The following is a 20702-nucleotide window of genomic DNA, read 5'->3' as shown; positions in this document are numbered from 1 at the left end:
ATGTGCAGCCTGACGCTGACTGGAAACTTCTTCCTGTCCCCACACTTACCAGATGCCAGGAGAAGGAAGGATGGAGGATGAGTCCCTTGGAGAGGTCCTCAGTTGGCACTGGCTCTGGCAAAGGCAGTGGCAGCCCCGGCCACCTCCCGAGCTGCCTCAGGTCCACCACTCATTTCCTGCCGAGCTTTCCTGATTAGGATCATGGGGCACCAGACTTCCCTGAATCTGAGGGAACACAGACAGTCAGAGTCACGTGGGGGTGGCCCTCTTCCAGCTCAGGGGTTCTGGCCTGAAGCCCTTCAGCACACTTCCCCTGCACTCACACTTGCCCCAGTGTCCCTGAACTCAAAAGCTCATATGGAGCCTCTGGTTCTTCCCAATGGGCTCCCTCCTGTCCTGGCTCTCTCCCTAGACTCCCAGAACTCGGGAGGGTTCACTCCTCTGTGCGGCCCTGCTCCTCTCTGCTCTCTCCTCCCCAGCACCCCCTGAGGCTCCAGCCTCTCCCCTCCTCTCCAATGGCTCGAGGCCCCACTGGGGTCAGGACAGAGGTCCTTCCCCACAGAAGCACTGGTGGCTGTGGGCTCCTGGTCAGACCGAGTCCCAGAACTCATACAGGCCCCAAGGGTAGCTGCTGCTGGGAAGGCTTCCCATGGTCCCCCAAGGGCTAGCATCAGGAAAAAGGAATGCAGTGGAACAAACAAGGAAGGCTTGAAAAGTGAAGTGCTAAGAAAAAAATCCCCATAAAATGCTCACAGAGGGCGCCTTGTCCCTGGAACAGGGTGGCTGCTATGGTGGTGCCGGGGGCGGGATGACCCTCACTGACACAGCTTTGTGCCAAGTTTTGGGAGAGCAGAGACTCCACGGGAGGCAGGTACCTATGGCTCTTCCTCCTCCGTCAGTCTCAGTCACACCTCTAAGTCAAACAGGCTCCCCTGGGTGGTTTTACACAGTTTGATAAGAAGGACTCAGTTTCGTCAGCCAGCAAATACTACCAGCCTGGGATGGAAGCTCAGAGCTCCCAAGAGGCGGCCTGTCCAGTTTGCCCCCTCCAGGTAAGGTGCCCAGGTGAGGGCACGCTGTGGGGGCCCACAATTGCTCTCAGACCTTTTGGCTTAGTTGTAGACTGTCCCTGCCTGTTACACATGTGAAGTCCAGGTTCTGCTGAACCACCATGGTCCCTCTAGGACCAGGCCCTCTGCACCTTCCCAAACAGGCGGACTCTGAGAGGGCAGCTAGGAGCACACCCACCACAGGGCGGCCCTGCCAGGCTCCGGAGGAGCGGGAGGAGGAGAGAAGGGGACTCAGCTGGCGGTGACCAGGAGAGAGATGGCACAGTGGGCGAAAGACTGAGAGTGGGCAGGGGTCAAACCAGCAAGTGGGCCCTGTGGCCACAGCCGCCCTGCCCAGCCTGTACAATTTGGCAACACTGAGTCATTCCATATCGTTAGATATGCAAATGCGAGTGCCTAGTCTTATCCATGCCTCCCAGAGAAATTTCTGCTCATCATCTCATTCCTCAGGCCAAGACTCAGAAGACAAGAAAGCCGAGAATTACTCCTAAGGCCCAGTGGTCAGGTGAGCAGTAGCTGACTCAAGCCCCAACTCAAAGTTCAGCCTACATATATCCCAGAGTCTGGTTGTGGTCAGTGGGACAGAGGACTAAATCCAACAGCTGGTCTCAAAATTACCAAAGAAGTCAATCACCAGTGCTAACCCCCTTCCCACCCGAGCTGGGAGCAAGGACTGGCCCCTGAAGAGCTCTATGTAGCACACCTGAAGATCTTTATGCCTCCCTGGCAGAAATGCCAGCAGAATGCTGCAAGAAGTGTGTAAGCAAATTCAGTGTATTTTTATCATCACCAGATCTTCCGGCTTTGTCACTGGGATAGCAAGACTGCAAGCAGCTCTAGACCTCCTGCCACAGAAGCTAACTCTGATGTTCTAGATGCAGAAAAATGTCTCAAACTCCTCCTTAAAACCCCACCAAGCAGGGCCCAGGAACCTGAACAACCATTTACCTCCACAGACACCAGCCCTGCAGCACCAAGAAAAGGGCACAGCGTCTGGTCCCGGGGGAGGCAGTGCACCTGGCAGGCACCTGAGCAGGCTTTGAAGTTAGGATCTCAGCACCACGTGGTTTAGACAAGTGGCTTAACCGCTCCATGCCTTGGCTTCCTTCTCCGTGAAACCGGGACAATGATGTTTCTCCTATACAGCTGGTGGGAGGCATACTTCCAAGACAATGCCCATAAAGCACTTTGCCCAGGGCGTAACCCTAGTGGGCACTCAAAACTTGTCTGCTGTTAAGTCATCTCTCCAAACAATGGGAAACACAAAATATCCATCTGATACCTTCCCTGTTAGAGCCCAGTGAACAGCTAAGAGAGACCTTTGCCCACAGACTAAACAAACAGGAGCGTCTGCAAAGGGAAAAGGAGCCTCTGCTGTACATACACACCTCAAGGCAGTCAGACTCAGGACTCTCTGATCTGTGTCGGAGGAGGGGACGAAGACAGTGGGGTATACGGGAGGGATAAGGGGGGGATGTGGGTTGTTTCTGCAGTAAGGGATTGCCTGGAGTCCTTCCTCATCCCCAGTGACTGTCCATGACCCTACAGGAGCCAGGGCCTGAGAAAGACCCCAGGATGCCTCCCCTTGCATGCACTGGGCCTGGACTGGTGAGCACAATCCACTGGCTTAACTTCAAACCCTCAACACTGTTGGGGCTGGGACTCAGCCACACAACTTCAGGGTGCAAGGAAGCTGGGGGTTCATTTTGCATACTACGCTGAGGATTCGCTCTTAAAGACACCACCTGCGCTGAAAGACGGAGGCCAACCCAGGGTCTCAGGTAGCCACGCTTATCAGGCACTGGAATCTCTGCGGTTTTGGTTTCTCAGCAAAGTTCTCCTCACCCTCCCTTCCCCTCCCCAAATCCCCAGCTTCCTACCTTAGGACTCCACCGGGGCTGCAGTGAGTGGTCACTGAAGGACAGCCCCAAGGTGCTTTCTACTTTCCCAGCAGCAGGGGACTCAGATACCCTGCCCTTTCACAGGCCTGCCTCGCTTACCTCGCCTAGTCGGAGAGAGCCCCTAGGCTGCGCTCCTAGTTAGGCTGAGAGGCCGACTCCAGCTGACAAATCCCCAGAGGGAGAGACAGGGAAATGGGAGGGATCCGCCGTAAAAGCGAAAAGCTGAAGCCTTGGAGAGAGAAGTCCGGAAAAGCTGCCGGGAAGCTGGGAAAGGCGCAGGGCTAGAATGGGGATGCGCGGTCTGCGCGGCCCGAGGAAGGACCCTCTCCTCTCACCCACCGCCGTCGCCCCTCCTGGGGAGTGGGGGCTGCGGAGACCGGAGGGCCGCGCCCCGGAACCGGACACTTGACAAGGCATTCCAGTGTAGCCCCCAGGTCCTGCGCATCCCGGGAAAGACGGAGGACAACATTCCCCCTCCTCAACGCCCCTTCCCTTTACCTGCGGCGGCGGCGCGGCGGCCCGGCGCGGCCCGGGGAAGTTGTCTGGCTCCACCTGGCCGGGCGGGGCGGCGTCCCGACCACTTAAAAGTTACAAAGTGAAACTCTGGCTCCTCCTGCACATGCGCAGAGCTGCGTCCACCGCTTGCCCAATTTGCTCTTCGCCCACGGGGACGTCTCCCCCGCCCCTGCGGCCGCGTCCCGCGTCCGGGGCCACCCACCCCTCGGCGTTGTCCGCCCAGCCCTGGCCCCAGGCCTGCCGCTCAGCTAGCGCATCTCCTCCCGGCTGTCTGCAGGCCCCGGCCCCGCCAGCTCACGTCCTGGGACCGAGGAGGGGGCCGCCAGGGCCAATTCTTCTCACCAGCACCCGGCTCGCCCCCTTCCCCGGGTCCCTCTGGAAACCCCGGGCCAAGCACCGGGTGGTCTCGGCCCGGGGACACACGCTGAGAGCATCGGCAAACGTTTTTGATTGTCGTCGTATTGCAGAGAATTTCCTTGACCGGCTCTTAGGCCCGCCTGGGGGAATGGGAGGATGGAAAGCTCGGCTGGACTCAGCCCGCGCCTCGGCTCCACGCAGTCAGCGGTCACCCAGCGCCGGCTGCGAAGGGCCGCGGCTCCCCCACCACTCGGAGCAGCGGGGCGCTGAAAGCCCTGGTGCGGCGGGGACGGTCCTACTTTGGCCCCAAACGGAGGTTGCAGTGTTTTCAGCGGCCTCCTGGGGCCAAGGCAGGTACTGCTAGCACCCGGCTCGCCAGGGGCACGGATCTAGCCCAGCTCACTGAGCGCGGTGTCTCCCCGGGCTGGATCCAAAGTGTTTCCTTTGAGGCGGTGGCCTCTGCAACTGGACTGTAAGCTCCCCGAGGGCGCTAGCGTGTGCGCAGGGCAGGACGCAGGACAAGGTTCAGTGAGAACCGCGCCCCCAATGAAACCGAAGAGCACTACCTGCTGCGGCAAACAGCCGTCCTCCACCGGCCTCGGTTTCCCCATCTGCAGCAAGAGAGGGTTGGAACAAAGCTTCCTCTCAGGTCCCTTTCAGCGCTAAATCTAAATCCTGAACAGCTCTTCACGCCGCACGTGTACAGCTTTGCAGGTTCTCACCTCTCTTCACGTCTGGGCTTTCACCTTTTATTGTGATGATGAAAGTCTTCTTGCCTCCCTCCCCACGGCTCCAGCACCAGCCTGTGGCTCTCCGGAGAGGAGTGGAGGTGGTGGGGTGGGGGCCGTCTCCTGCTTCTCCGACAGTTCTTTCCTGTCCCAGAAGGGCTTCCTCCTTCTCCCCCACCTGCAGCCTCGTGTTATTTCCCAGAGTTTGCCCCTGGCCCCTGTGCTCAGCCCAGCCCTTGTCTTTCCAGGAAAGTTCCCGGTCAGCTCTCCTCTCCTGCTGTCTGCTGTTACCTCCCGCTGCCAAGGGCCGCACTTCTGACCTCCAGCAAGTTCCTGGGTGTGGCCACTGGACTTGACCTTGGCTCCTCAAAATGACCCCACTCTTCCCCTCACACTCCCTACCTACGTGTCTTTATTCCTTCCCTTCCTCAATGAATGGAACCACCCACTGCCTGATATGTACAGTAGGGTCCAGGGAAGTGCAAGGTTCTAACCCCAGTGATTAGGTTGGTGGAGCCACTGACCAAAAAAAAAAAAAAAAAAAGAGAGAGAGAGAGAGAGAGAGAGAAGTCAGGATCCTTGATTTCAGAGAGGGAAGGGATTTCTAAATTTGATTTTCAGTAGGTTATTTCAAAATCAAGAAAGAGCCAAGATAGATCAAAACATGAGTTCAGATAACCATAGCCCCATTATATATGTTAGGCAGCTCAATCCTAGCATCCTGTATCACTTAACTGAGACCCTGAACATGTCTTTTTTAGCTTTTTCCTTAGTTTTCTAATCTGGTTGACCTAATCTCTATAGAACTTTCTGTTCCCTCCCAATTTGCAGTGTTCTGGGTAAAACAAAGAAATACAGGATAAAATGTGTTTTATTTGTTTCTTGCAAAATGCCCTTGTTATCTGAGTTGGGAACATACCACCCATACGTGACCCTAGGTTTTAAGCCCAGAGTGGCAGCTGGATCTCCTGCCCATACTACAGAGCTCAGCCTAGATCCAGTGATAGGACGAGGAAACAATGACAAATTAGGATTTCTGCTCTTAGGTTATAAAACCTACACAGCTAAGTGCTTAGGATTCAGTGCAGTGAATAATGTCAAGAAGAGAGAAGACTGGGCAGGGGCTACCCATTGGCCAGGGAATCCTGTTCCTGGGAAACAAAAATCAGGAGGTGAGCTAACTGGTCAGAAGAACTCAGGAGATAGCACAGAACGTTTGCCATCAGCCGTTCAGTAATCCCCATCTCTTCTGGTGCCGTAGAACACTTCTGACACACACAGGAGCCAAGTCCCTTGATAGCTACACCCTGTGCCTATGGCTCCAGCTTCCTTGGCACGGGCGCCCCGTCCCAGGCACAGCTGCACTTCTGCACCCTCATGTTGGGCAGGCTGACCACCTGGGGCCTGGGCTTGCCTCCCTCCTCGATGCTGACAATCATGGGCAGTGAGGTCGTCTCCGAGGCGATGCACTGTCGTGGTCCCAGAAATGGCCACTTGAAGGTCAGGGACTCTGGGGGCTGCTGGCAGGTGCCCACACACTCATAGGCCAGGAAGCCTGGGGGCTCCAGGACCCAGTTCTCAGCCCACTTCAATCCCTGCAGGTCAATGTACATCTCCTGGCGGCAGCAGCAGGTGCCCTCAGTGATTGGCACCTTAGGATCACAATTTCCCTGAGCTCTGTGGGGACAAGGAGAGGCAAAGGCAGAGGTCAGCTGGGAGGCCAGAGGTCAGGGGGCCCAGGGTGGAGCCCAGTGGGGCAGCTGGAGGGAGATTTATGACCCATCCCTCATAATGTTCCAAAATGCTGCATATTTGTGATGAGGATGGATAACTAGAAATAACCCCAAAATAATCAGAACTGATACTATTCCTGAGAGGACGGAGAAATTTTATATCTTTATCCATTTCCATAGCACCCTGAAACGTTACACACTTCAAAATATGTTTAATTCCCCCATTTGCCTTATTATTCGGGTTGATTTGTTTGACCCACAGCACTTACCCGTAGTCCCTGAGGTCCAGGGTGTGCAGCTCCAGCTGGGGCTCCCCCTGCCCGGCGCCCGACGGCCCCTGGGAGGTGAAGCGGACCAGCCTGTGGGCGCTGGAGGCCAGCGGACCCAGGTGCTCCCGCTGCACCGACACCTGCAGAAGCAGCGGCTGCCGGGGCCGGTGCAGCTGTCGCCAGAAGTTCACCGCCTCGGTCACGTCCAAGGCCTTCCAGCCGCTCTCGTGGATGGACACCAGCCTGCGACACCAGAGACATAAGCTCGCGCTGAGAGCTGGGGACTGGGACGGCTCAGGACAGCCCCGGGAGTGCCTCTCCCACCTCCTCCCAGGTGGCCTCTACTCCCCTGCTTCCCCGCCCCCTCGCCCCCCTCCCTCTTTCTCTCTCCTCCTCCCCCAACACCCCAGCCGCCACCTCCCCACCTGGAGTCGATGAGGGAAGTGCGGTTGGAGCCGTCGTCGCGGACGTGCAGCCACTGGACGGTGACCCGGGCGCGGTCGCTGCGCGGAAAGAGCCGCTCGTGCCTGCGGAGCGCGGCCTTGGGGACCGGCTCCTGGAACAGGCGCAGCACCGCCTGCACCAGCTCGCTGTTGGGCGGCAGCCGCTGCTCCATGGCGAACACCAGCAGGTGCGTGGAGGCCTCAGATACCAGGAACCTGCCGGCCACCTCTGAGGACAGAAGCAGAGTCAGCGGGGCCTCTCCGGGAGCCAGGGGAACTCGGAGGGTGCAGGGCCCAGAGCCAGTGAACAGGATTTCCTCAGTAATGCCCAGGGAGAGTTGGAGGCTGGGAAACTGGTGGACCAGGACAGAAAGAGAACACCACCACTCCTTGGTAAACTGTTAGGGCCAAGCCGGTTTCTAAAACCGTCATTTGGGGTTGGGGCTTATTTACCAGTGGCCTCCACCCTCAGCTGGTAGTGGCAGCTTTGGGATGCTGAGCAAGGGCTGGGGTGGGGGTGGGGGCTTCGAATGCAGACAACACACATGCAGCCTTCTTTAGGCAAAGGAGCGGGAGGGGGGATGGAGGGTGGGAGGCAGAGGACCCAGCCAGTGGAAACCTGTGGTCACCAGCTGAAATTGGTTTTTCCTAAGAGGCAAAAGAGCCCTGAAATTACTTTCATTTCCCTGCCTGGTGAGGGGGGGGCTCATGCCCAAGAAATATCCTCCAAAGGAGGGCAAGGAGACAGGGCCCTGTAAACTTTTGTGGGGCTACTGAGTCCTGAGGGAGTGGTGAGGACAGGTAAACTCCCTCCTCAGAGGCACCAGGCAAATGTCCCCAACACCTGAGGTTCCAGGTTGGCAGCTTGGTCACCTGACCAGCCAGCCACATGGCTGCCAGCAGTCACCCATGCTGAGATGTTCAGGACCCACTTCCTCATCTCCCAGGGCACCCAGCCTGGTCTGTTTCTGGGCGTCAGGGAGGTAGCCCCAGCCCCAGGGAGGTACCTTACATCTCACATGCCACAACTCTGCGAAATAGTCAGAGCTAATTTAACCTCATCTCCAGAAACGCAAACAGGCTAAGGTTGTTCAGTGACTTGTCCAAAGTAAAACAAGTATCATAGCTGAGAACTGAACCCAGAAGTCCTTTCTCTCTAAGGCAACACTCTCTGCTGAGGCCATCCTCTTCGTCCACCAGCACAAAGTCCCTTGACACTCTGTCTCCCCTTCTCTAGTCTCCCCTCCTTCCACTTTGCTTCCCTACCCCATGATATCTGTTCTTGCCTTGGCTTTGGCAGCAGATCCAGCCTGGCACAGCTCCTCCTGGCCCCAAGATTGGAGGCCCTCAGTGCAGACAGAGACCAGTGGCCCAGGCCAGCCATCCTCACTGTCTGTGGTCCCCCATGGACCCTGGGCCCCCAGACACCTCCCAGAGCAGGCACATCCAGTCTTAGCCCTCCCCAACAAGGGAGGGCCTCACCTCGGAAGTTCTGGCTGAACCTCTTCCCCCGGGAGCGGGTCCCGTGGCTGCGTTGCAGCAGGGCCACGTACTGGGCCCTCACGTGGGCAGGGATGACCAGCCCCTCCATGTCGGCCTTGCCCAGGACAGGGACCTTGCTGAGGTGCAGTTGCTGCAGCAGACTGCTCAGGACCTGCTCCTCGGTCAGGGCCGCCCCGGGGCTGGCCAGAGGCAGCGCCCAGAGTGCCCAGCAGAGCCACAGGGGCCTCATGGTGCTGCTCAGGAGAAGGAGGAGAAGAGTGGAGGAGGCTCCAGGAGGGTCCCAGCTGGGTGTGCTGAGAGCCAGGCTGGGCTGGCTTTATAGCCAGCCCTGGGCTGGGCCTGGGAGGCAGGCAGGGAGGGAGGGAGGTCACACCCCTTGGACCTCCTGGGAGCTCAGCAGCCAGACAGGTCCCTGAGCCCCAAGAAGGAGGATGTCTGGACTGTGGACAGATGCCTATTGTTCTGGTCATGAGCCTCTCTACCTTGGCTTGGGGTGCCTGACCAGTTAAATAAAAAAGCTGTTTCCTGAAGAAGAGGTAGGGATCTCATTCTCTGCTAGGTCCCCTGTCCCCTGTCAAAGGGCAAACTCCAGTCCCTGGTGTGTGGACCTAGAGTCCTATTCCTTTCTGCAGTTAAACTGCCCACTCAACACCAGGGCTCTCTGGCTAAGGACCAATCCTGCCTTTGGGATGAGCATCTGAGCCTGGTGCTCAAATGGCTCCTGGGGGCTATAAACCTCCTGGACTGTGCTTCCCAGTGTTCTGAGGGGCCTTCAGAAGGCAAGGGAACCTGGAATTACTTAGTATCAATGAGGTTTAGTCCAGTAAGGAACACCAATCCTCTCCCTCTTCTGGGCTGTTCATGGATTCAGAGATTAGGGTTAAAAAAAAATCCAGTCTACCTCCTCCTCCAGTTTTTGAGCCAAGAAAACCAAGGCTGAGAGAGGCAGCACTGTCCCCACGCTCACAACAGTAATCATGGCTGTCTGCAGAAAGTCAGGTCTTCTGATTCTCAGCCCAGAGTTCTTTCCACACCCTCAAACCATTTCCAGCCAGAGTCCCGCCCAACCCCCTGAAGCTAACCAAGTGGATTCAGTCCAGGTGATCAGGGCTGGGTGGGGGCAGGGGCCACATCCCCCAGTTTCCTGAGGCTTCCCCTGAAGTGAACGTGGATTTGCTTGGTTGAAGAGTTTTACTGGGGAAATAAAATGACTAGGCAATCTGCCAGGGATCAGACTGCCAAATAAAATAGAGAACACAATTTGGGATACACTTAACTAACAAATTATTCATTGTTTATCTGAAATTCAAATTTCACCTCTCACTGGGAGTCCTGTATTTATTTGCTACATCTGGCAACCCTAGCCAGAGGCCAAGAGAAGAAAGCCAGTGTGGATTGGGAGATTCTTTACAATGGGCTGATTAGCCGTCAGGTGGGAGGGCAGCCCCCACCCTTTGTCATGCAGAAGAAGGAGCCCGGCTTCCTCCACTTCCAACCCCACCTGTGTCTGGCCCAACACCCTGCCAGGTCACGTCAGGAGATGGTTAAGTGGCCCCTGAGCCAGGTCTTCTGTCTTGAAGGAGGAGAGGGCAAGGGTCACTACCCCTGACTAAGGGCCAATTTGGACCTGGCGCAGAGCTGAGGGTACCACGAAGGGCAGTGGAACAGCTGTCCTGGGGTATGGGCAGCAGACTTGGCCTCAGAGAGTCCTGGAGAGATGGATGATAGGGAACGAGGTGAGGAGCAGGGCCAGGTGCCCACGACCACCCTCCTGCCCCCAATAGGCTGGGATTCGACTCCAACCAGAGTCCAGGCTGCCACTTGAGGGCCACTAGAAGATGTAAGTTCAGAGAACATCCTGCAGCCTCTGCAGATGGGGACAGACTGGACCAGAGCCTGGGCTGAGAACCAAAGGGAACCGAGAAGTCAGTGAACACTGGAGCCCAGGAGAACGTTCACTTCTGGATTAGAGGCCAGCCTCTGGGGAGCCCAAAGGGGAAAGCGGGCTCCTGTCCCCTTCATGATCAGGGCGGGCACTCCTGTGTGGTATTCTAGAAATACCCTGAAGCCCAGCCCCAGGTGCCCTGGGCTGCCCCAACCTTGCACCCATCACCCTTCTTAACCCCAGACCTGGAGGCCCATGTGGCTCCTTGAGGTCTCCAGACACCCTCCTGGGTGTGTGACAGGGAGGGTGGGGAGTGGGCCCTCCGTGTCCTCCCAGAGCACCTCGTCCTTGGCATCAGCAGGACCTGCCCCTCCCTGGGGCTCCCTGGGCTAAGGAGTTGGGGGGGAGGCAGGGGAGGAATAAGGACCACACCTTCCTGGCAGGAGTGAGTCCTGGGTTCAGTCTTGCTGTGCTGCTCTCTAGCTATAAGGCCTTAGATGAGTTTTCTACCCGCTCCAAAATTCCTCTTCTACAAAATGGGAACGATGTATTTTTTTTTGCAAAGCACTTGTCAGTATTCACGGAGAAGTCAGCAGAGTGCCCAGCACACAATAGGTGCTCACTAAATGGTAGGAGTCTTTCATTCTGATACTTAAGTTACAGCGTTCAGCTTTTTTAAAGTTTAAGTTAACAATGTTTCTTAACGATTTTGCAGTTAATACACCTAATACAAAAGTCAAAATATACAAAAAGTATATGTGGAAGATGTCAGCCTCCCTTCCTTTGTTGCCCAGCGCCCACTTCACCTTACTAATCCAGCAACATGACCCACATCTCCTTTTCAAAATTATAATTTTCTCATTATAATTCTCTTTTGTAAATGGTACAGTGAAAAGTCTCTCCCATCCCTGGCCCCTAGTCCTCCTATCCTCGCCCCCCAGCACCCCACTCCCACCCCAGGCACCGGTGTTGTTAATTCAATTGATTTAAAGAGGCTTATTGTTCTCTGTGCCACACTTCCTCTTTGAAATCAGAATTCCTCTCACAATCGCTGTCATTCAGGTGGCAGTTGGGACACTTTTGTGCAACAACCTTCTGATCATACTTGGTGTCTCAGACTGCTCTGGTGTCACAGAATAACAAAATGTCACAGCGGGCCGGGAGGAGCTTAAACAGCAGAAATTCATTTCCACCCAGTCTGGAGGCTGGAAGTGCAAGATCAAGTGGCAGCAAATTTGGTTTCCTCTTTGGCTTGCAGATGGCCACCTCCTTACTGTGTCCTCATGTGGCCTTTCCTCTGTGCACATGCATCCTGGGTGTGCCTCTGTGTGTCCAAATTTCCTCTTCTCAGAAGGACACCAGATTTGAGTAGAACTCACCCTAAGGACCTCATTTAATTGATCATCCCTTTAAAGACTTCATCTCCATATACAGTCAGACGCTGAGGTACCAGCAGTTAGAGCATCAGCGTGTGCATTTTGGGGGGACACAGTTCAGCCCTGGTCAGATGAAGGAAGCTCCAGCATCAAAGGGTCTTAGGTTTGAGAAAATCCCATCATTTCTTAGATCTCCTTCAGAGATACTCTCTGCAAATATAAGCAGATGTAATTCTTCCTTTCCTTTTTTAATTCCAAGATTGGCATACTACACATATTGTCTTACACTTTTTTTTTTCATTGAACAAAATGCCTTGTAGAATCTTCTATAGCGTATTGCCACACTTTTATTTTAGTGCTACATAAAATTTCTTTGCATAGATGTACCATAATTTGTAACCAGATCCCTTTGAATGAATGTTCAAATTCTATTCTCATCTTTTGCTGTTACAAATAATGTTGCAATAATTAGCCACTTTATAATATATAAATGCTACTTCACATGTTTGAATGTATCTTTTGTATAAATGTCTATAAGTGGATATATTAGGTTACAGGGTATGTATAGTTTTTATTTTGATAGACAGCTAAATCAGTTACTGGCAAGTTTGTATTTTTTCTTATTGAAAATGGGATCTTTTATTCCATAGCATTGCTAATTATTGTTTGTATCATTGAAGAATATTGATTTCTATGTACCAATTTTAAACCCAACCTCCATACTGAATAATCTTATCATTTGTAATAGTTCTTAGTTTATTCTTTTGCATTTTCTAGGTACAAAACCTTAATGTTTGCTAATAATTTCATTCTTCTTTTTAAATTTTGATTCCTCTGGTTTCTTTTTATTGTTTTATTTCATTAGCTAGTATCACCAGAACAGTGCTAAATAATAGTGATAATAATAAAGTAGCATTGTCTTGTTTCTGGTGTTAATAGGACTACGTACTGTTTCCCCAGTAAGTATGAGATTTAGAGTTGAGATAAACACATTTTATCATATTAAGGAAGTATCCATAGTAGGAATTTTTAAAAATCAAGTATTGGATGTTGGAGAAGATTGGTAAAGATCTGAAGAAGCAAGAACCCTCCTGTGTTGCTGGTGAGAGTGTGAAGTTGTACAACCAAACTGGAGAATTCTTTGGAAGAATTTAATATAGTTCAAGATACCACATTACCCAAAGACCTAAAAATTCCACTCAGTTGGACAGAAATGCAGGTCTATGGATAATTATAACAGCATTGTTTATAAGAGTCCAAACTGAAGCGACCCACCAAAAATATCCATCAACCATGTAATGGATTTTAAAAATGTAGTATAGTGGGGGAGGGTAGTGGTAGAGTGTGTACTTAGCATGCACGAGGTCCTGGGTTCAACCGCCAGTACCTAATTTTTTTTTAATGTAATATAGTCCTGCAGTGGAATATCTATCTTATGGCAAAGAAAATGAACCAAAACTACTACATACAACGTTAGTTATAATCACAAACAGAACATTGAGCAAAAGAAGCTGGACACAAAAGATGTATGATTCCATTTAGCTAAATTCAAAACTAGGCAATAATGTTTAAAGATATAGTCTTTTGCTTTCTCAGGAAGGAGAAGAATAGTTATTTACTAATCATGATCATTTTGCTCCTTGTTTCTAATGTTTACCTCTGATTTCTTTCTACAGTCACTCTGAGTTTTTGCAGTCATTGTGTACAAATTAATTTTTTAGGAATGACCTCCAGGCTAGCCGTGATTTTGACTTAACAATTTCCTTGTTTACACTTTAGACCACAATTCTATAATGTACATACTGTACTACTTTCCCTGACCCTCTGCCTACCAGTGACCTGAAGAGGGGAGTCAGCCCCGACACCATGCCCATCTCTGGTCCACGTCCTACTAACAGCCAAGCAGGCCCCAGAGTTGGGTGGGGCCCACTCCTCATACATCACTGTCCCCCTGGGGCCTGGCTGAGGGCAGGCCCAGCTCCTGGACTACGAGTGGCACTGGCGCTGCCCTCATGGACAGCATTTATCCTGCGCTCTCCCTCTGAGCCCCCAGACACAGATGTTTTACCCTGGCACCTGGCAAGAGGGATGTCACGTGGCAGCCAAGGCCTTCTATGTAAAGCCCTCTGAGCTCCCCCTTCGCCAACGGACTCCCACAATTCCCCATGGAGAGCAAGCTCTTGAAGGAACAACCTTGAATTGTTCACTGACGGGTCCCCAGTATGTGGCACGGTGGCAGAGAGCAGCAGTAAGGGGTCCATAAACATTGAGTAACAACAGGTACTGCCCCCTCCTGCCTCCAAACCTTTGCTACCATTCTCTGGGCCTGAAACTTAAAAACTATACATCTTCTGACTGAAACCCCACTGTCCTGCAGGGAGCACAGCACACTTCCACCAGAGTACACATCACAGTGCCACTGAACCCAAACATGTGGCAGCTACCTGGCTATCTTAGGCCCCTTGTGCACTGAGCCACCAGGTCAAAAAAGGAGACACTCTCCTGCCTGATGTGGCTGATCCCAGCTACCAAGGGGAGATAGGTGACTGCTTCACAGTGGTGGCGAGGAAGGTGACATCTGAGGTCCAGGGAGTTCCCTGGGTACCCGCCTAGTTCTTGCATTCCCGACAGTAGAGGTGCATTGAAAATTACAGCACATGTTGATCTGTATAAAGCAATCATTATCTTCTCTCTCTTTCTTCCCTTTTTAAAAAATGTCATACATGAGTTATTGAAGGACAACATTATAATTTGGTAGGAACCAGGGTTTTTAGTGAGACCATGACCAAACCTGAGGAGGAATTGATGTCACCTGTGCAGTAGCCACTGGGCCTGTGGGTCTTCTCCTCTTGGAGAGGAGAGAAAGCTGTGTCACAGGTGGGAAGGACAAGCGGATCTTGTTAGGGAGAAATACACAGTTGTGTTCCTGTTGTCAGGAAGTTCAGGTGTAGAAGGATGCAGATGGTACAAGGGGTGGACCGTGTGGGTCATTGATGTACTGCCTCGGCTCTGGAGGCGTCCTTCAGTAGGTGCTCGGTGATGAGCAAAGGAGTTTCGTTAAGCATTCCCTGAAAGTGAGCATGTATTAAGCTTACTGGAGAGAGGCCTCTGGAGGGACCCTGCAGGAAGAGCAGGCCCTCCTGCGGTTTCCTAGGCAGGCCTGAGGCCAGCGGCGTGGGAGCCACCCTGGGGGGATGCTGCCCCGGCCACAGGCCCAACACGAGGTCCCTCGTGGCTGTGTAGCCTCGGCCTAGCAATCACCTGTCTGCTGCCCTCTCACCAGAACCCAACTGTGGAGGCTGGAGGGAGGGCATCCAGGCAGCAGCACACAGGCCCTTGCTGAGTGGGATGCTATACCCTGACCTAGGGAGTCTTAACAGCTACAGGGGCAGCGGGTGGGTGGAAGCTTGCTGCAGCCAGAAGGCTTTCTGGGAGGGGTGCTCAGTGGGGAAGGGGGTGGATGGAGAGGGGGAGCAGCCTAGGAAGTACCAGAGAGCAGTGGCCGGAGGAAGGGAGCCTTCCACGGCCAGCAAAGCCTCCTTTGGCTCTTTTCTTTCCTGGGTGACGATTTTGCTTAGCTCTCTGAGCTAAAACACTGGATGGGAAGAGAAAGTAGGGGCAAGAGGTGGGGGTTATCAGATCACCTACGTCCCCACATTCAGAGCCCATGAGAGTCCCAGGGAGGCTGCAATCCCTGCGCCTGAGTGATGCCACCAACACTGTGCCCTCCCAGCTCCAGGGTCCACTGTCTCCTGCTGAGTAAGTGTAGCCCAGACCAGGGTTCCACCCCCACCCAGGGCTGTGGCAGCGAAGCCTGTCAACCTCTGGCAAACGAGGTAGAGCTTCCACTGGCTTCTCCACCCCCTGCACTCAGGCCTGCCAGCATGTGGGGAGTTGCCAGGAGCCACCTAGTCTCTTGCAGGGGGCCGAGACCACCAGCTCCCTGGTGCTGCTCTCTACACCATCCGGGAAGGCAACGGGACCCACATCAGACTAAGCGAGTCAGGGGCAAGGGTGGAGACACGCTTGCACAGTGACCTGGTCACCCACTTTCCAGGGCCCAAATCTTCCAGCAGGGCTGGGGCTGGTTGGGCAGCTGGAGGGGGTGGGCTGGCTATGTCACGGAAAGCCAGCCGTCCCAGCCCAGATCAGTGCGGCCGGCTGGCAGCTCCTTCACTGCCTGTTGTGCTCCCACTCGCAGGGTGTGGTTGTGCCACTTCCTGCCTCACATAGAAGACAGATCTCAAGAGTTTATCATCTTCCTTCCTTTGTTGTGCACCTCAGTGGGGAGCCCTTACTCGGCCCAGAGCAAGAGTACAGAGACCAGGCGGGAACGGAAATCGGTTATGCATATAGGATGGGCCTGTTCACCAACACCAAGGAGCCTCAAGACAGGCAGAGATTCAAGCAGGGTGGGTCTCACTTTGTTTTGTTTTGGTTCATATGTTTGTTTGTTTGTTCTCTTTAAGGCTTAAAGCTCCATCTGTCAGTGAACAGGTTCGCTTTGGAGAAAACACCTAGAAAGCACACGGTGAGAGGGAGCTTTGGATGCTGCCCCGTCTCCAGTCAGCCACGCCGTGCACGCAGGCTTTGTCCCCAGAGTAAAACTGACTCAACTGGTGGCGGGGCTGTCGCCTGCTGTTCTCCATCTCTCCTCCGACTCCTCCTCGTCCCGCACCTCTGCTCCTTCCCAGCACCTGAGTCCAAACACGCCTTTCCATTTTTAAAGACAAGACTTTCCAGGATTCAGAAAATCATAATTGTGATGGTAACACAGGTTGTTTTCTTCCTTCCTTCCTTCCTTCCTTCCCCGCTCCCTTTCTTTCATTTCTTTTTTTCTTGTTAGTAGTGTTAGTCTTGTATTTGCCCCCAAATTTTTACAATGTCAAAAAGAAAAACACCCCCATAAACTAGTCTCTTTCCCCAAATCTTGACCTAAAGAAGGAAATCCTAGAAGCAGTTTGTCTCCATGTGCTCCTCTTCCTGCCTCCTTTTCTCTTCAGTTAATTAAGCAAATGTTTATTGATGATTTTGCCCCCTTCTCTGTGTCCTGGGACAGCTGCAGAGACAGGGGCAGCTGGTACAAATGGAAGCCTGAAGCCTGAGTTCAGCACCAGGGTGGGGAAGTGGGGAGGGTGGCCCAAGGGCGCCTTAAACGTCCTGCTTTGGGTGGTTCTACAGCCTCGCTCCCACCCCTGTGGGAGCAACCTGGCCTCTCCCTGTACCTCGGTCACCCCCATCTCCCTCATTACCCCCATACCCTGGGAGGAAGACTGTGGACACTGCTGCACAAAGGAGGCTCAGAGCAGTTAGACCCTCGTCCAAGGTCAGAGACTGTTAATGAGAACACGGAGGGAGGTCAGTCCTGGCCAGTGACCTTAGACAACTTCATCACCTTGCCTGCACCTTGGCTTCCTTATCTGTGAGATGCAAGCACTAATAAAATGTATTCCACAAGAGTTCAGTGAGGCTGGTGAAAGGCACAGAGCAAACACTCAATCAAGATCAGCTACTGTTATCTGGATGCAAAGGTGTCCTTCCCCGCCCTCTTTCCAGAAGCCAGGAAGAGGGGTGTTCAGTGTTTCTCCTGAGGACACAGCCTGTGAGCGGCACAGCAAGACTGAACCCAGGACTCACTCTTGGCAGGAAAATGTGGATGAACTGAAATGTGGGGCTTTATTCCTCACCTGCCCCCAGCCCCTCCAGGAAGGGGCCGGCCCTGCTGTGGCCGAGGCCAAGCTACCCTGGGAGGACAGGGAGGGGCTACTCCCCACCTAGAGGCATGTCTGGAGACCCCAAGGAGCCACAGGGGCCCCCAGGTCTGGGGTGAGGGAGGTTGATGGGTGCAGCAGGGTTGGGGCAGCCCAGGGCACCTGGGGTCGGGCCTTGAGGTATCTCTGGGGCAACAAGAGTGGTGTCTACCCCTGGCTGGGAAGGAGACAGGAGCCCCTACCCTGGACCCCAGCAAATGAACCAACTCCTGGGCTCCAGTCTTCACTGACCTCAGAGTCCTCTTTGGTTCCGAGCCCAGACCCAGGTTCAGTTCATCCGCACCGATGGAGCCCCTGGGATGACCTCTGACCCTCATGTTTTCTCATGGCCCTCACCTGGCAGCCAGTCAAATCCTGGTCTATAGGGGCAGGAGGGTGGTCATAGCCCCCACCACTCATCTGCCCACAATGTCCTCAACCCCCCGGCCCACGGCCAGACCCTGAGTTAGGGATGTTAAACCCCCCCACACTCCACACCATCCTCCCCACTCCGCTGCCCTCTCCTGTCCTCCAGGACAGCAGCTCTGGCTTCAGGGTGACGTCACTACTTCTGGGACTTTCCAGACAAATCCAATCTGCAGAGGGCCAGACTTTCCCCCAGACCCACAGCCAGAAGCCAGCCTCCTTCCTCTGCATGACAAAGAGTGGGGGCTGCCTCCCCCAAGAGGGCTAATCAGCCCATTGTAATAAATCTCTCAATCCACACTGGCTTTCTTGTGGCTGATTGCCCAATTATTTTATTTCCCCAGCAAAACTCTTGAACCCGTGTGGAATCCACATTCAGGAAAGGGACCTGTGTTTGCAGAGGGATAATAGGTCTGGGGGATTTGCCCTGTGTCTGCCTCAACTGATCCCCTTGCCAGGGCCATACTCAATCAGTCCTCAGTATGAATGGTGTCTCCCCATCTCCCTGACCCCAGGGCAGAAGGGCCCCGGGGGCTGACCTGCCTGTTGAAAACAGCCTGAGATCATGGAAAGAACCTGCCCCTCTTATCTCCTACGTGAACTGGTCCAGTCTCCTGGCTTCACGTGCCATCACAGGTGACTCTAGGCTCACAGCTCCAGCCTGACCACTTCACTGGGTACCAGAACCAGGCATCCAGCTGCCCTTCCACACCTCCCTGTCCCCATCTCAGTAAAGGCCCCCACCCTACACCCAGTGAGGCCTCCAGACCTAGGGGTCATTCTTGATTCCTATCCCACATCCTTCAGAGTCCATTCCCAGCAAGCCCCATTGGTCTCACCTGCAAAATCAATCCTATATCTGTTCATGACCTTTCATCGCTTACTTGGGCAACTGTAGCTGCCACCTTTCTGCTCCCAATCCCCACGCCTATGGTCCATAGTAATACTAGGCAAACTTTGATCAGATGAACTCTAGCCATTAAAACCTTGCAAAAATTAACTCAAGATGGATCCTAGACCTAAATATAAAACCCAAAACTACAAAACTCCTAGAAGATAACATAAAAGAAAACTTAGATGAACCTGGGTTGGCAATGATGTTTGGGAGACAACACCAAAGGCGACATCCATGAAAGAAAGAATTGATAAGCTAAACATCATTAAAATTAAAAACGTTGGCTCTGCTGAAGACACTGCCAAGAGAACAAGAAGACAAGCCCCAGCCTTGGAGAAGACATTTGCAAAAGACATATCTGATAAAGGGCTATTAACCAAACTCTACAGAGAATGCTTCAAACTCAATAATAAGAAAATGAACAACCTAATTTAAAAAATAGGGAAAAGAGCCAAACAGACACCTCACCAAGGAAGACATACAGGTGGCAAATACGCACATGAAATGATGCTCAACATCATATGACATCAGGGAAATATAAATTAAACAACAATGAAATACCACTACTCACCTCTTAGAATGGCCAAAATCTTGAGCACCAAATGCTGGTGCGGATGTGGAGCAACAGGAACTCTCTCTCCTTCTTTGCTGGTGGGAAAGCACAGTGGTTCAGCTGCTTTGGAAGACACTGGCAGTTTCTTTCAAAACTAAACATACTCTTACCATATGATCCAGCAATTGTGCTTCTTGGTATTTACCCAAAGGAGTTGAAGACTTCTGTCTACACGAAAACTTGCACATGGATGTTTACGTAGCTTTATCCCTAACTGTCAAAACTTGGAAGCAACCAAGACATCCTTCAATGGGTAAATGAATCAATAAACTGTGGTACATCCAGATAATGGAATATTATTCAGTGCTAAAAAGAAATGAGCTATCAAGTTATCAAAATGAGCTATCAAGCTATCAAAAGACATGGCGCAATCTCAAATGCATATTACTAAATGAAAAAAACCAATCTGAAAAGGCTGCATACTGTGATTCCTCTGTGTGACATTCTGAAAAAGGCAAAACTATGGGAATAATAAAAAGATCTGAGGTTGCCAGGGGTTAGGGGGTGGGAATGAGTGCAGAGCATGAGGATTTCTAGGACGGTGAAACTACTCTGGGTGGTACTGTAATGGTGGACGCATGTCACTCCATGCTTATCTAAACCCACTGAACATACAACACCAAAAGGCAGCTCTAATGCAAACTGTGGACTTGGGGGGATTATGAGGTGTCAATGTAGGTTCATCAATTGTAACAACTGTACCACTCGGATGGGGCATGTGGATAATTAGGGAGGCTGTGCCCGTGTCGGGGCAGGGGGTATGTGGGAACTCTCTGCATTTTCCATTCAATTTTGCTCTGAACCTAAAGCTACTCTAAAATAAAGTCTGTTTTTAAAAACCAAAAGCAAGCAAACAAAAAAACCTCCAATGAATTCTTACTACACTTTGGATAAAATTCAAATTTCTTACCATGTCATCAAAACCCAGGCTGACCTGGGCCAGGTTCACCTTCTCACCTCGGGTCCTACCACTCCTCACTTGCTCCCTAAGAGTCAACCACATGGGCCTCTTACTGTCCCCAGGCAAGCCACGGAGGTCCCACCTCAGGGCCTTTGCACTAGCTGTTCCCTCTGCCTGCAAGTCTCTGCATCCAGACCATTGCAGTATTAGCTAATTCTAACCGTTCAGAACTTAGATCAAATGTCACCTCAGAAAGCCCTCTCTTGCCCATTCCTGGATATCTGTACATCCCTCCCTGTCTCCTCCAGTTACTCTCTTATCACCTTGGTTTATTTT

At 52.7% G+C, this 20702-nt stretch overlaps 2 protein-coding genes across 4 annotated transcripts in view; both read right to left on the bottom strand.

Moving 5' to 3' along the window:
• The window catches only part of TMEM63A (transmembrane protein 63A), a 31221-nt gene extending 27095 nt beyond the window's left edge, over positions 1 to 4126 (bottom strand). For 2 of the 3 annotated variants that reach the window (XM_072948655.1, XM_072948656.1), the window contains exons 1-2: positions 3470 to 4126; positions 50 to 225 (exon numbers count right to left, since the gene is read on the bottom strand). The gene's annotated coding sequence lies outside the window, so the exon portion shown is untranslated. The remainder of the gene's footprint in view (positions 1 to 49; positions 226 to 3469) is intronic. The other variant, XM_015234817.3, reaches the window with a different exon arrangement.
• Positions 4127 to 5425: 1299 nt separating this feature from the next.
• Positions 5426 to 8835, bottom strand: LOC102527003 (left-right determination factor 2). Its single transcript, XM_006198832.3, has 4 exons — positions 8500 to 8835; positions 7000 to 7246; positions 6575 to 6817; positions 5426 to 6249 (listed from the first exon to the last, which is right to left on the bottom strand). Exons 1-4 carry the CDS (start codon positions 8747 to 8749, stop codon positions 5886 to 5888), a joined length of 1104 nt encoding a protein of 367 aa, XP_006198894.1. The 5' UTR covers positions 8750 to 8835; the 3' UTR covers positions 5426 to 5885.
• Positions 8836 to 20702: the final 11867 nt, after the last annotated feature.

This window comes from Vicugna pacos, chromosome 23 (assembly GCF_048564905.1).
Source record: "Vicugna pacos chromosome 23, VicPac4, whole genome shotgun sequence".
Classification (NCBI taxonomy): Eukaryota; Metazoa; Chordata; class Mammalia; order Artiodactyla; family Camelidae; genus Vicugna; species Vicugna pacos.
The sequence above is the reverse complement of the archived record's forward strand: the minus strand, read 5'-3'. Positions and strand labels throughout refer to the sequence as shown.

What these genes read in the sequence shown, in the direction of transcription:
- LOC102527003 (XM_006198832.3), bottom strand. Translation starts at nt 8,749, where the DNA reads ATGAGGCCCCTGTGGCTCTGCTGGGCACTCTGGGCGCTGCCTCTGGCC. An exon ending in GTTCAGCCAGAACTTCCGAG is followed by an intron (nt 7,247 to 8,499) that starts GTGAGGCCCTCC and finishes TTCTGTCCTCAG; the next exon opens with AGGTGGCCGGCAGGTTCCTG. An exon ending in ACTTCCCTCATCGACTCCAG is followed by an intron (nt 6,818 to 6,999) that starts GTGGGGAGGTGG and finishes CTGGTGTCGCAG; the next exon opens with GCTGGTGTCCATCCACGAGA.